The sequence below is a fragment of the Thamnophis elegans genome, chromosome 1 (genome assembly GCF_009769535.1).
Source record: "Thamnophis elegans isolate rThaEle1 chromosome 1, rThaEle1.pri, whole genome shotgun sequence".
NCBI lineage: Eukaryota > Metazoa > Chordata > Lepidosauria > Squamata > Colubridae > Thamnophis > Thamnophis elegans.
Window position 1 is genome coordinate 4,307,390 of NC_045541.1, and position 14,800 is coordinate 4,322,189.

General features: G+C 40.8%; 1 protein-coding gene across 1 annotated transcript in view; it reads left to right on the plus strand.

The window, feature by feature from the left end:
* The window catches only part of KLF7 (Kruppel like factor 7), an 86,751-nt gene that overhangs the window by 34,937 nt on the left and 37,014 nt on the right, over positions 1-14,800 (plus strand). The window contains exon 2 of the mRNA XM_032233500.1: positions 9,464-10,070. Coding sequence (XP_032089391.1) covers positions 9,464-10,070 — 607 coding nt within the window. The remainder of the gene's footprint in view (positions 1-9,463; positions 10,071-14,800) is intronic.

Below are 14,800 nucleotides of genomic sequence, written 5' to 3' on the forward strand. Positions count from 1 at the left end.
AAATGGTTAATCCTCCATTCTCTGCTCTTATAGATTTTTTAGGTATATAACCATACTCCACAAATCCTTTAGAAACAATGTAATTTCCATAACTTTTTAGGTGGAATTTTCAAGGTTGCAGAATTGAGGGTGTGGGGACAGCCTTGAGATACATAAAATGTTTGGCAAGCTGAGAATTCCAGGTCATCAACAGTTTTTAAATCTATCTGCAGTAGTTAGATATCTGCAATCTATTTATTCTCTCCATCTTAACATCTTTAAGCATACCATGACACCTGTGGGTTTCCCCAAAGGTAAGGACACAATACAAAATTAAGAATATAAAATTGTAGCTGTCCAAGGTGCTTAAGGTCTGTACCCTCATGCTGGATACGAGAGCAATAAGCCTTCGGGTTTTTTTTCCAATTTTCCGCATCTGTTTCTCAGTCACGCTGGTAAACGTTGAACATGTGTTGAGGAAGAACATATGGCTACTTAAGAGAAAGATGCCCAATGCCATTTACTTCTTCCCGCTTGTAGATCTAGTCACTCATGGAGGAAATGAGAGATGAATTTGTACTCTTTCTTTTTTAGTACTGATTTCTGTTGCTTCGTTTTTCTGATGTTGCATTTAATGTTTACTGTAAATGCAATGGATAATCTTAATAGATATGATTAATTTCTGTAGATGTTGTAAAATCTGATTATATTCTGTTCAACGTTAGTAGTTCTGTCATCAGCTTTTCCTCCATCCTGAAGCTGGAGCTTTATCTTAAGAACCATCTCAGAAAGATTCTTCCCTTAATTGGACATCATCATTCTATTCTCTTTTCAGGTACCCCATTTAGTGACCACAGTTAGGACTGGCAACTTGATAAGTGAAACCATGACTGTACCTACAGTTTGACTTCAGCTGTACAGACCAGCAAAGGGCATTAATGCAAGGATTGTTCACAAAGTAATTTTTCCATCACTACTCTAAATGCAAACAGTTGCTGTACGAGGCAGTCACCAGATGAGGACTACCTGTACTTTTAACACATTATATGATATATTAGGCTTCAGGCTTTGATCCATCAGGTACCATCTTTTAATGGCTCCAGCCTCTACAGTTCAATGCCAGTCAGGGTCAGATAATAATTACAAAGAGCGACCATGGGTTGGGTTTCTTAAGAAAAAAGAAAATGTAAACGATCTTGTTTACAATCCTCCGCGAGCTGCACTGGCTACCGATCGGTCTCCGGATACGCTTCAAAGTGCTAGTCGTAACTTATAAAGCCCTTCATGGTATTGGACCTGGGTACTTGAGAGGCCGCCTGCTGCCAATTACCTCCCATAGACCCGTTAGATCACACAGGGTCGGCCTCCTCCGGGTTCCGTCTACCAGCCAATGTCATCTGGCTACCACCCGGGGGAGGGCCTTCTCTGTTGCAGCTCCGGCCCTTTGGAATGAACTCCCCGCGGAGATTCGGACCCTCACCTCTCTCCAGGCCTTCTGGAAAGCTGTCAAAACCTGGCTGTGCCGGCAGGCCTGGGGTTGATGAGTTCCCCTCCCCTCTCGACTTGTATGGCTGTATGACTCTTGTGTATTTTAATTACGTATTGTGTTTGTATCCCCTTTTCCCCTTGAGTTGTTCACCGCCCTGAGTCTCTCCCGGAGAAGGGCGGCATACAAATAAACTAAATCTTAATCTTAAATATCTGCTATCTTTGAATACTAATACTAATTCAATACTTTGAATACTACACACTTGTCCAATAAAGAACTATTCCTACCCTACCCTACTCCACTCCATTCTACTCTACTCTTTAACATGACTTTCACTAAAATGTTCTCACTCGCATACTAGTAAACTGTGTTAAAGTGGTTAGTAGTTACTGAAAGAATGCTAAAAGGTAAATTCTAGCATTCTGAGTGGAACAGGGGCTCTGCCCTGGGTTTAGTATTGTAGGGATAGAGAGAACTGTCATTAAATATCCTGGTGACCCAAACTGAAAAGAAGATTACCTTTGGAGGGAAAAAGTGAGATTCAAGATTATCTTGATGCTGAGAATTGGGCAAAATTTGCAAAACAAATTTCACAGAGTTAATTCAGGTCTACATTGATCTGGGAAAAATCAATGTGGAAATACAAGATGACTTGACAGCAGTGTATACAAATCTGACCCAAAGGTTTTAACAACTAAATATGAATTAATGGCTGATCCAGCAGCTAAAAAGATTAAAGTATCCTAGGCTACATCAAATAGTATGGTGTTGAGAAGCTGTTACACTGCTCAGCTGTAGGTATTTGCTCAGCTGGAGTATTGTGTCTAGTTCTAGCATAATACAACATATTCATCTAGGGGAGAGTTACAAAGATGTGAAGGCCTGATGCTCTAATATAATCAAGAAAGCTTTAGAAGAGCTTTCTTGAAAGAACTTGGAGGAGATGATTAAGAGATGAAATAAGCACTACTTTAAAATATTTGAAAAGCTTCTGCATGGAGAATGCATTGATTTTTTTTATAAATCTAAACGGAAGAAAAATCTCAGTTGAAAGATTCAAATTATAGTAAAAAGAATTGGAACCAAGAATTTTCTGATGGTACACATTTTTTTAATAGAGGAATACAATGTTCTGGGAGGTGGTGGATTTTCTCTCATTAACAGTTTTTAAGTAGAGGTTGTATAGCTTACTTACTGAATACAGTAAGAGTAGGCTTACTACATCAGCAAAGGGTGGGAATAGATTATCCTTCCAACACTGCATCCCTGATGAATTGGATAGATTTATAATATACTCCAGAAGAGCTAAGAACCTTTTTTTTAGACTAGGAAATTAAGAAGCCCAATTATAGTTTCTGTTTATTGGACAATCTTCTCCCTGTCTTCAAATAGTGACTGGCAATGAATAACATTTATCAATTTCTCTTTATGCTGTAGCAGCTGTGCTGCATTATTTATCTTGAGGGATCTTTTGTTCAGCACTGGCTTTCATATTAATAACAGCTCTTCTTTTGCTTCTCCTTAGGTTTGTGTGTGTGTGTCTGTTTCCTGCTGTGCTGTGTGCCTTTGTTGTGAGAATACAATAGCATTTAGTATGAACTTCTCTCCCCCCACTCTTTAAGAGTCAACTTTGATTTAATAAGGTTGGTTCTAAAGCACTGAACCACTAAACTGAATACCTGTCTGCATAAAACCAATTCTCAAAAAACAGAAGCATATTAATGATGTTTGATGCTGCTATAAACCAAATAAAGATAAGATTGAAGACAGTAGAGATCATACGGCAAAAGTAACAGCTAAAAACTACCAGTTCACTTTGAATGAACTAGTGTAACAATTAACATTTTAATTTCTGTATGGACACAGAGGCAATTTTCCATCACACTGCAACCATAATTTAGTACAAGAATAATTTAGGGATTACACCTCGGATATTGTTAAATTGCCACTCCCAATGGCCTGGTGAAGTATGTTAGAAAACGTAGGCTATTACCATCTGAAGGGATCTAAATCGAGCAACTAAATCTATCAGCTGTGGTAAACGGAGCAACATTTCTTATTCAGTAGCTGAGATTTCGAATAGGCACATTGGAACTCTTCTGTATTAAAAAAAAGGTTAGATGATACTTTATAAAAGTTGTATCATAGTTCGCCGCACTGATTTAACATAAAAAGTCCGCATGTGGACTATTGTGTGCTGTATTTGGGGATGCCCTTGAAGACCAGAAATGTCAGCTGATCCAGAATTCGGGGGCACAAGAAGTTATGGGCATGCTGTGGTATGTCTGCAAAATATTTCTGCTTTGTAAACAGCCCATTTACCAGTAGGTTTCCAGGTACAATTCAAAAGGCTGGTTAGGGGCCTTGTTATCTGAAGAACAACCGATCTTCATTAGTTTCCTCCCTAAGTTCTGAGAAAGTACTCAAGGTACTAATTATGACCTTTAAAGCGCTCCATGGCTTAGGCCCAGGGTACCTGCGAGACCACCTACTCCCACCAGTAGCCTCCCATCGTCCAGTGCGATCCCACAGAGTTGGCCTCCTCAGGGTGCTGTCGGCCAGACAGTACTTGAGAGACCGCCTGCTGCCAATTACCTCCCAAAGACCCGTTAGATCTCAAAGGGTCGGCCTCCTCCGGGTTCTGTCCACCAGCCAATGCCATCTGGCTACTACCCGGGGGAGGGCCTTCTCTGTAGCAGCTCCGGCCCTCTGGAACGAACTCCCCGCGGAGATCCGGACCCTCACCTCTCTCCAGGCCTTCCGGAAAGCCGTCAAAACCTGGCTGTGCCAGCAGGCCTGGGGTTGATGAGTTCCCCTCCCCTCTCGACCTGTGTGGCTGTGTGATTCTTGGCTATTTTAACTACTTGTATTGTGTTCTATGTTCCCTTTCCCCCCCTTTGAGTTGTTCGCCGCCCTGAGTCCCTCCTGGAGAATGGCGGCATACAAATAAACCAAATACAATACAATACAATACAATACAATACAAATAGTGTTGGCTAGCGACCCCCAGGGGGAGAGCCTTCTCTGTGGGAGCACCTTCCCTCTGGAATGAGCTGCCCCCGGAGCTTCGTATAATCCCCGACCTCCGGTCCTTCCGACGCGTCCTAAAATGTTGGCTTTTCCAGCAAGCCGGCCTGGCCTGAACAAAACAAAACAAATTATTGATCACTGTTAATTTTAATTCGAATTAAAAAAAATTGTCATTGTCAATTTTAATTGGGTTTGGGATATTCTATCTAATTTTTTTTTAAACTTTTGTAATATGTGTTTCTTTTAATGTTGTATGCCGCCCTGAGTCCTTGGGAGAAGGGCAGCATATAAATCTAATAAACCTAAAGCTGAGAGAGAGGTTGTGCTGAGTCTCACCACTTAAACAGTTTCATCTGATGGGACCCCAAAAGTAGAGTTTTTCAGTTGTGGCACCTGTCCTCTAAAACTATATTGTTAAGATTTGGATAGCCCCAACTCTGTTCTCTTTTAAATAAATCTTAAAGACTCGTTTCTTCCCTTAGTGTGGGAAGTCTTTATGAGGCCTTCTTATGTCTGTTCAATGGGATGGCCATTTTTTCTGCTTGTTTTGTTTCTTCGATTTTCAATTTATATTTTTTTCCCCAGAATTATTGGGAAATTGGGTGACTTTAGAAATGTGAAAGTCCCTCACACACATATCCTTCCACTTTTCTACATTTCAGTTTGGTTTTCTTTAGATGTTCTCATTGTAACTACCTAGAGCAGTGTTTCTCAAGGTTGGCAACTTGAAGATGTCTGGATTTCAACTCCCAGAATTCCCCAGCCAGCATTCGCTGGCTGGGGAATTCTGGGAGTTGAAGTCCAGACATCTTCAAGTTGCCAACCTTGAGAAACACTGACCTAGAGTCTGAATGTGCCAGTCAGCTTAGTAATATGGAAGACAGCTGGATTCAACTAATTCAGAATTGTTTTATATCCCAATTGACTAGAATGGGTAATCCACACAAGGTCCCACTATTTTCTATGGACTTCACAAGTAATTTTTTCACAGACTTTGGTTATTATCAGTTTGAAAAGAATCCTGCTTCATTACCCTAAAGATGGCCATTTTAAGCTATCTCAGTGCATGTCTCCTTGATAATTATTCTGCATTACAGATATTTTGTGTGGATTCCTCTCTGTCAGGATTGGGAAATATAAAATTCAGAGCGTTGTGCAGGAAAAAAAAAACATAATCACCTTTATATTGCATACCCTATTTGGCTATTGTGCATTACATTGCATATTTTTTCTGTTACTAACATGACTTTTAAGAACTTGATAGATTTACTCAGCTTCCTACTTACAATATATGCTAAGGATGTCCAAGAGTGTTTTTTTTTAAATAGTTTTTATTAAACATTATTACCTTTAAAAACAGAAAGAAAAACAACAACAACATAAGAAAAGACAAATGATACATAGCAATAAGCGTAAAACATACAGATACAAATACAATTTTAAACATACATTTAAACATTTATTCAGCTTCCTACTTACAATATATTCTTGTATGCTAAGGATGTCCAAGAGTGTTTTATTACCCAGTAATACTTTTTTGTTAGTAACCTGAAAAATATTGTAATTTGGACTTTGAAATCATAAGATTAAAAAAGACATTGATATTTTCTTTCCTTTTAATTAGCATTCTGTTGTCTCGTATTTGAACGTAATAATACACTTTTAACTTATTATTTCTTTTTTTTTTAAATGTAGCATTCTTTGTATCCTGCCAGTAGCCAAGAGGCTAATGGGAGCAAGTTGTGGTTTGTTCAAGCTAGACATCATCACCCCTGTTGTTCAGATTGCAATCTTGCTATCTTGGGATTGGGCTGGCAGGGGATTGGGGGGTGCAGGGAAGGAAGCGTCTCTCTGTTGGAAGCTAGCTAGCTTACTTATACTTTTTCCATGATTGGGGCCACCTTCCCCTCCCCTTTCCCTTCTAAGGGGAGGTGAGTTTGATGAGGTGCCTTTCTATTTCTGAGACAGAAGGCAGGCCTTGACCAGCTGGTATCTTGAACTGACACAGGTGCGAAGACTGCAGGGGGTGGGATCCGAGAATAATTGCATGTTTCTCAAAGCATCGGGCCTCGCCCAAAAGGGGGCTTGCGGAAATAGTTCTTTATGGAAAATTAATGACAAGGCTTAAAGCCTGTCAAGATCACTGTGGTCATCCGACAAGGAGTAATGCCTTACAGGGACAGCTCCCCTCCTGTCTTCTCCACAGGATATCAGCTGACCCAAGACAGCCTCGTATCATCTGGAGACTTCACAAGGCCTGTGCTGGTTTTTAGTGTTCTTTGAAAATCTTTTTTTTTTCCATCTAACGCTTGCTAACCAAAGATTCATGGTCTTTGCATTTAAAACGTGAGCCTCTTGGTTTCCTCTTCTAAGGATACATCAAGATACAGATTGTGATTGTTACTTCTGTTGTGACAAGGAGAAATTCCGTGAAAGTATACTGAAGCTTGGAGAAAACGATAACATGATGCTTATTATTTATTCACTTGGCTGTTTAGGAGGTGGGGAATCCTATGATTTGACTGCATTTTCTATTGTATACAATTTGGTTTAACTAAACATGTGTGAAAGACTAATCTACGTAAATGGAGAGTTACAAGGTTTTAAATCTACTACTTGCCTGCGCTAATCTTAACATTTGCAGTCCTTTAGCGAACAGTTCAGACATCTCTGTATTTTATTGTCTCCTGATTCGATCCATTTGAAAGAATTTGCAAGCAGCTTGTATTTCCCAGTGATATAGTTGCATAGATGATTTATTTATTTATTTATTAATTAGACTTCTATACCGCTTAATAGGGCTTTCAGCCCTCTCTAAGCGGTTTACAAATTTTTTAGCAAATTGAGTCAGCAACTTGCCCCCACAGTCTGGGTCCTCATTTCACCCACCTCGAAAGGATGGAAGGCTGAGTCGACCTTGAGCCGGTGAGATTTGAACCGCTGAACTGCAGATCACAGTCAGCTGAAGTGGCCTGCAGTACTGCACCCTAACCACTGCGCCACCTCGGCTCTTGATCTATGATATGTGTGAGAAAAACAACAATACTGTTCTTTGATACATTTGGAAGTCTTTGCATTATATTTTCCCCTGCAACACACATGACTAGTTATGTAAAAGGTTTTTTTTAAATCTACTTTGGTATGAAACTTGTGTGTTTGTGTGTGTGTGTGTGTAATAAGACAGGGCCTTATTTTCTTTTGACCCCCGAAATAAGCACTTGGCCTTATTTTCAGGGAGATCTTATTATTTTTGAGGTGCAGAAGACAGCGAATGTGGTCACCTCATGGCTGTGGCTGTGCTGCAATATTTTCAGGGAGGGCTTATTTTAGCACATGCGCTCAAAAGATTGGCCTTATTATCTGGGGTGGTCTTATTTTCAGGGAAACAGGGTACATATCAATGATGGAGAACCTTTTTTGGCTCGCATGCCAAAAGCGGGGGGAGCACAGGGGATTGTGCACGGGCGTGCCACACCCATAATGCTATGCGCATGACCCCAGCGTGCATGTGCGCATGACCAGCGCCCCACCCCATTTTTACGTGCTTTTTTCGCCCTCCCCAGGCTCCAGAGGCTTTATAGGAGCCTGGGGAGAGTGAAAACAGTTCTCAGGAGGCTTCAGGAGGTTCCCTGAAGCCTTGGAGTGTGAAAAACTGGCCCTATGGGCAAACCGGAAGTTCAGGAACCGACTTCTGGTTTGCTCATAAGGCCGGTTTTAGCCCTCCGGAGCCTTCAGGGAACCGACTTCCGGTTTGTTCGTATGATCATTTTTTTGCCCTCCGGAGCCTTCAGGGAAGCCACCTGAAGGGTCTGGAGGGCTCAAACTGGCCCTACGAGCAAACCCAAAGTATGTTCCTGATGTTCCTGTTTGCCCGTAGGGACGGTTTTTCGTGCTCCGGAGGCTTCAAGGAAGCCTCCGGAGGGCGAAAAATGGCCTCAAAAGAAGACCAAAATCAGCTGGGCAGCGTGCGCATGGGCCCTGACCAACTGACAGGGCAACGCCACGCGTGCCCTGACAAATGGCTCCACGTGCCACAGGTGGCACGCGTGTCATAGGTTCTTCATCACGGGTGTATATATTTATTTAATTACCCTGTGTGCCATAACGTGAATTACATGTGTTTTGTATGTGTAGACTCAATCATAAATTAATTTCTTGGAGGTCTAGGAGCGTACAGATTTTATCAGTGCCCTGGTCATGTTTCAGTCTTGAGTTGTAGTCTGAATTAACCTGTAAAGGAAGTGTAGAGGTTTTATTATATATTTATTTCTCAGTTTATATTTATTGATTCATTTGAAACATTTATAACATTGCTGACTAGTATGAATGCCCAAAGTAGTTAACAAAATAAGAGTTGAGAATTTTTTTTCAGAACTGGTCAAGGAGTGCTTGTGTAATGTTTGTGAATCACTTGATTGGCAAGTGATTGTTCTTACGGTTGCTAGGCAACTGGCAACCTGTGCTTTCAACCGCCTTCCTTTTTTTGCAAATATTTTTGCCCAATAGATTTGTACCTGGATTTTTAGATTCTACACATCAGAGCTGAATAGCCATTGGATTCTTATTCTATGGAAGAAGTCATTTCTGTAGTGTTTGCTGCAGAAACTTGTCTTAGCCGAGGTGGCGCAGTGGTTAAATGCAGCACTGCAGGCTACTTCAGCTGACAGTTCGGCTGTTCAAATCTCACCGGCTCAGGGTTGACTCAGCCTTCCATCCTTCCAAGGTGGGTAAAATGAGGACCCGGATTGTTGTTGGGGGCGATATGCTGACTCTGTAAACCTCTTAGAGAGGGCTGAAAGCCCTATGAAGCGGTATATAAGTCTAACTGCTATTGCTATTGATTTGCTTTTCTATTATCTCTGACTGTGGCAGCTGGCTTTATTCAGACACTCTTTTCTTCTTGGTAATGGTTGCAGTTGGGTTTGACTGCCCAGTGATGGCTCCTTTCTCCTTTTGTTTCTACAGACATGCCTTGAGCTGGAACGCTACCTTCAAACAGAACCCAGGAAGAACCCAGAAAGCTTTGTGGAGGACCTGGACTGTTTTTTTCATACTTCTGCTCATGGCACAGAAGACAGCATTCATCCATTGGACCCACTCTTGTTACCTGTAGATATGAGTACCTGTGACAAAAATGCCAACATGGACATTATTCTCTCGAGGGACAAACTATTGTCTGAGACTTGTCTCAGCCTGCAACCTACCAGCTCCTCTACAGAGGGCTATGCTGCTGTCAACCAGGCCCAACTCAACGCAGTGACCTCACTAACACCTCCTTCCTCTCCTGAACTCAGCCGCCATCTTGGAAAAACCTCACAAACTATCTCTGCAGTTGATGGCACAGTTACACTGAAATTAGTGACAAAGAAATCCACCCTCAGCTCTGTAAAGGTTGGTGTAATAGCACCAGCTAACACAACAAAGTGCGCACTCAGTGACAGTGAACAAGGAGGATTAGGGGCTGACGCATCCCCGGAAAACAAGAAGAGGGTTCATCGTTGTCAGTTCAATGGGTGCCGTAAAGTATATACAAAGAGCTCACACTTAAAAGCGCACCAGAGGACTCACACAGGTACTTGTGTTTGATGCTTGGCTGTCTTTAACCACACTTATGCCTTTTGTTTATTATTTGTCTTGTTCAGAAATGAAGCTTTAGAGGATAAGAGTTACAGGCTTGGTATAAAAAGTTGGGTTGGAACATTGTGTTCCATACTATGTCAAGGAGTTTGAGAATTTTTCTATTGCACAATGAAAATGCTAACCGTATGGCTCTATAATTCCTATATGAATAACATTTTTTTGGAATGTTGAAGATTACGGAGAATACAAATAATCATACATCATACCTTGTTTTATTGCTATATTATTTTACTTTTTTTAAACTTCCTTTTTATTTCCTTGTTTTTTATGGTTATGAGCTGCTTGAAGTAGCCCCATAGTGAGATAGGCAGCAAATAAATAGTAGTAGTAGTAGTAGTAGTAGTAGTAGTAGTAGTAGTAGTAGTAGTAGTAAGTAGTAGTAATACTTGACATGGAAAGTTTTCATTGGGATTGTGTTTAGCTATTTGAGGAAGTTAAATTACATTCCTTGGGCACTAGTATAATTCTCTCCTTTTAAACAGATTAAGATTAATGCTCCTAGAGATCCTATCAATGAGGGGTGATGGTCTTTATGTCACAGCTGCTTTATAATTCTACTGGTTATTTGGTGGAATGCAATTGTGTTTAGAAACGAAGACCAGATTTTTATTAGTTTTGTTGATAGCTACCCTGCCAGCCTGTTCAAAGAATTATGATTCACTGTAGATCAAGCCACATTCATGAGAGCCTGCTTCTGGCCTTCAAATGGATCATAATTTTAGCACATAACCAATTACCTCCACTAGACCGATCAGATCCCACAGATTAGGCCTCCTCTGAATCCCATCTGCCGGCCAGTGTCGACTGGCGACTACCCGGAGGAGAGCCTTCTCTGTGGCTGCTCCGACCCTCTGGAACGAACTCCCCGTGGAGATTCGAACCCTCACCACCCTCCAGGCTTCCGCAAAGCCCTTAAAACCTGGTTGTTCCGACAGGCCTGGGGCTAAAGAACCGTTGCCCCCGTCTCGAATGGTATGACTGTTGTGAGTTTTAAATTATATATTGTTATGTTGTTGTTTTTTAAATCTTTTGTCTGTATCCCCCTCCCCGGTTCGGGTTGTGAGCCGCCCTGAGTCCCCTTCGGGGGAAAAGGGCGGCATAGAAATTTAATAAACTGAACTGAACTGAACTGATTTCAGTTCTCCCTACTTGTGGGGAGAAAAAAATCCCTCACCTATATTTACTCATACCAAAAGGTAAATTATTACTGTTAATTTTACATTATTATTACTGATTTTACTGATTATACTGATCGCGACTTAGGACCTGATTATGTTAGGGTCAGCCTGTTTTTTTTCTGCCACCTGATCCCCTCAATTGAATATCATCTTGTGGGATCAAGGAAGCATGCCTTCTGGAACGATCTCCCCGTGGAGATCCGGACCCTCGCCACCCTTCAGCCTTTCCGCAAAGCCGTTAAAACCTGGCTGTTCCGGCAGGCCTGGGGCTGATGAGTTCCCAGCCCCACTCGAATTGTTGCGGCTGTTGATGAGTTTTTAATCTGTTTTTTTTGTATTTGTCTTGTCTTTGTGTTTTTTGTATTTCCCCTATTTAGTTTGTTAGCCGCCCTGAGTCCCCTCGGGGAATAGGGCGGCATACAAGTTTAATAAAACTAAACTAAACTAAACTAAACTAAACTCCATTGCAGCTCCTGCCCTCTGGAAAGGTTCCCAGATGTTTATATTCCCGGGGTTCTGGAAGACTCTTTTAAATCCTGGCGCTCTTCCCAGCCCTAGAGTTAATATGCTTGTGGGGGCTGCATCCCATTTTATTGTTATCGTTACGTCTGATTTTATTCTAGGCTGTCAGTTTCATTTTATTCCAGTGACAGTCTACTTGAGTTGGGTGGCCATAACAAATCTAAACAAATAAATCTAATGAATATGTGTGAAACATATTCGACTTCAAACAGTTTTATTTAGAGACAGCTTTGTAGGAATAAATCACCGTTCTTGCTGTTTTCATATATTACAGAGAAAGAATGTTTGATTAAAGTTACCTCAGCTGAACAGATTTTTGAAAATAGGTATTGTAGTCAAAACTGAGAATTCTTTCTACTGTATTCCCTTTACGTTATACATGTATCACATTTGAACCAATTTCTGATGTCCACATAAACATGTAAGATCCTCAAGAAATCCTTGCTAAGTGCAAAGGGGCTGCCTGTTTGAAATACCTTCCTATATAGACATATCTAGAAACTCAGAATCTTTCTCTATGCCTAACATGGTGATATTTGTGTATTTTGATAGAACAAAGTTTGATTAATTCTGGTTAACATCAGTGAACCAAAGTTAATTAACCATTCCTCATTTACAATCTGAATATTCACCTGGTCAAAAAAAAAACCTATATTCTGAGACCTTAACTGGATATATGCTGTGAAATACTTCTCTCTGAAAAATTAAAGTCTTGTAATTAGAAATATCTATACTAAAACTCTTGTTAAGGGCTGCAACTGGTGAAACATTAAATCACAGAGCAACAGTTTTAGAATAGAGGTATCTCAAATGGGCTAATTTGCAAAAAATATATATTCAAAATCCAGGAGCATGACTCCCGAGGGAATGAGTTTTGGGGAAGTTATGGCTTCTTCAGTTAAACCTGGTCTCTGTTGGAGACTAGATACTGAGTTGGGTGAATTCAGATTCTTACCCCAAACAGCTGCGTTTATGTTTACATGGTTTCCTTCTTTCAGTTCATGCTGCCTTATCTCTCTAAACAATAATGTCGCTTTATTTATGCAAGCAGACAGTTGAACTGGCTCCAAAAACCCCAAGAGGAAAAATATTTTAGAGGTGGGATTTGGAAGTTTTGGTGTGTATTGTAAGAGTCCCAAGGCCAAGATTATAGGCATGAAGCAGTTATTTTGTTGGATCCGTTGTCTTTGAACACAGGCCTGGTTGCTTGGAACTGTCCCTGCAAGACACCATCAATTGTGAACAAGCTTCACCGTGCCAATGGCTACCAGCCATTTGGCTCTCTTGACTACTGAGCTGAAGGTCTAAAAAGTTTCTGATATTTAATTTTTCCCATTAGCTTCTTGTAGCTTGTAGAGCTAGCTGCAGTAATTCAAACATGAGGCGACAAGGTAGTGATTAGATTTCACAAAAGCATGGGTTGACCACTAGTAATACCAGAACTAGTCCTGTTTTGCCAACACTTAACATTTCCATGCACAATAGTCTGTTGGGAAAGTGCTGGAAAAAGTCTGGGAAAATCTCAAGGAAAAAGCCACAGAACTTCATAGGCAAAATTGAAAGAAGACGCAATGTTTTGGGAATCTCTGGAATGGCATAAAGTAAAAGGATGTATAGACTATTTGGGAGACAGAGACCTACATGCGGAGGAGTGCATGTTTTGCATGTGGAAAGTGGCAGCCTTAACCCAGAACACATAGCAATAGCAGTTAGACTTATGTACCGCTTCATAGGGCTTTCAGCCCTCTCTAAGCGGTTTACAGAGTCAGCATATCACCCCCAACAACAATCCGGTTCCTCATTTTACCCACCTCGGAAGGATGGAAGGCTGAGTCAACCCTGAACTGGTGAGATTTGAACAGCCGAACTGCAGAACTGTAGTCAGCTGAAGTAGCCTGCAGTGCTGCATTTAACCACTGCACCACCTCGGCTCAGTAGACATCTCCATTTATGGTTGAGGAAGACTCCTCTTTGAGACTCAATTTAGGACATTTCTTTGTAGATGCATTCCAATAGTTTCCTATGATTAATAGCAATAGCACTTAGGTTTATATACTGCTTTACAGTGCTTTACAGCCCCAACAATTTGGGTCCTCATTTCACCCACCTGGGAAGGATGGAAGGCTGAGTCAACCTTGAGCCTGGTGAGGTTTGAACTCCCAAATTGCAGTCAGCAGAAGTAGCTTGCAGAAGTAGCCTGCAGTACTGCACTCTAATCACCATAGCTAATGTGATTTTGTCATATTAAAAAAATCTGAAATTTGTCTGGTAAAGTGAACCCTTTGGTACAGAAAGGAATTTAACTCAGAAATCACAAGAAGCTAATTTTCTTCCCCATAAGCTGAAAGATTTTTTTTTTAAAGAACTGGTGCTAATTGATGTTGCACCAAAGCCTTGCTGCTAAAAACAAACGTGTAAAGAGATGGATTCAGATTTTGGCCTGAAGTGAAATGGAGAAGTCACTTGGTATGTGGAAAGATATGTGTGAAAGAGAGCACTATGAGAAGGTGAGATGTGCAATTGGGAGAAAGCTTACCTATTTCTTAAGTTATATGAAGGATCTGTTATAAAATATATACTTAAGGAGGTGAGGAAAAAAAAAAAAACCTCAGCCTTAACACATTTGCGTGGCAAATAGTTCTGAAGGGATGACACTTTCACTTGTGGAAAGGGAAAGGGGATTTTTTTTCCCCAGACCTATCTCAGCAAATGCCAGTGAGTTAAGTGACAGAAGGCGAATTAATTTAGATTGAACAACAGGAGGAGGAAGTGTATAAATTTGTCATTATCCAAGATTGGAAGCAGATGCTTTAAAGGGAAAAAATATATATTAGAAATTAAATCTGATTTTTCTGTGGAAGTATTAGCCTGGCTCCAATCTTAATGTAATCGTTAAGCAAGAACTTGTAGGGAACAAATTTTCTTATTGCAGAATTTGATAGGGGAAAAAAATCCCAATTAG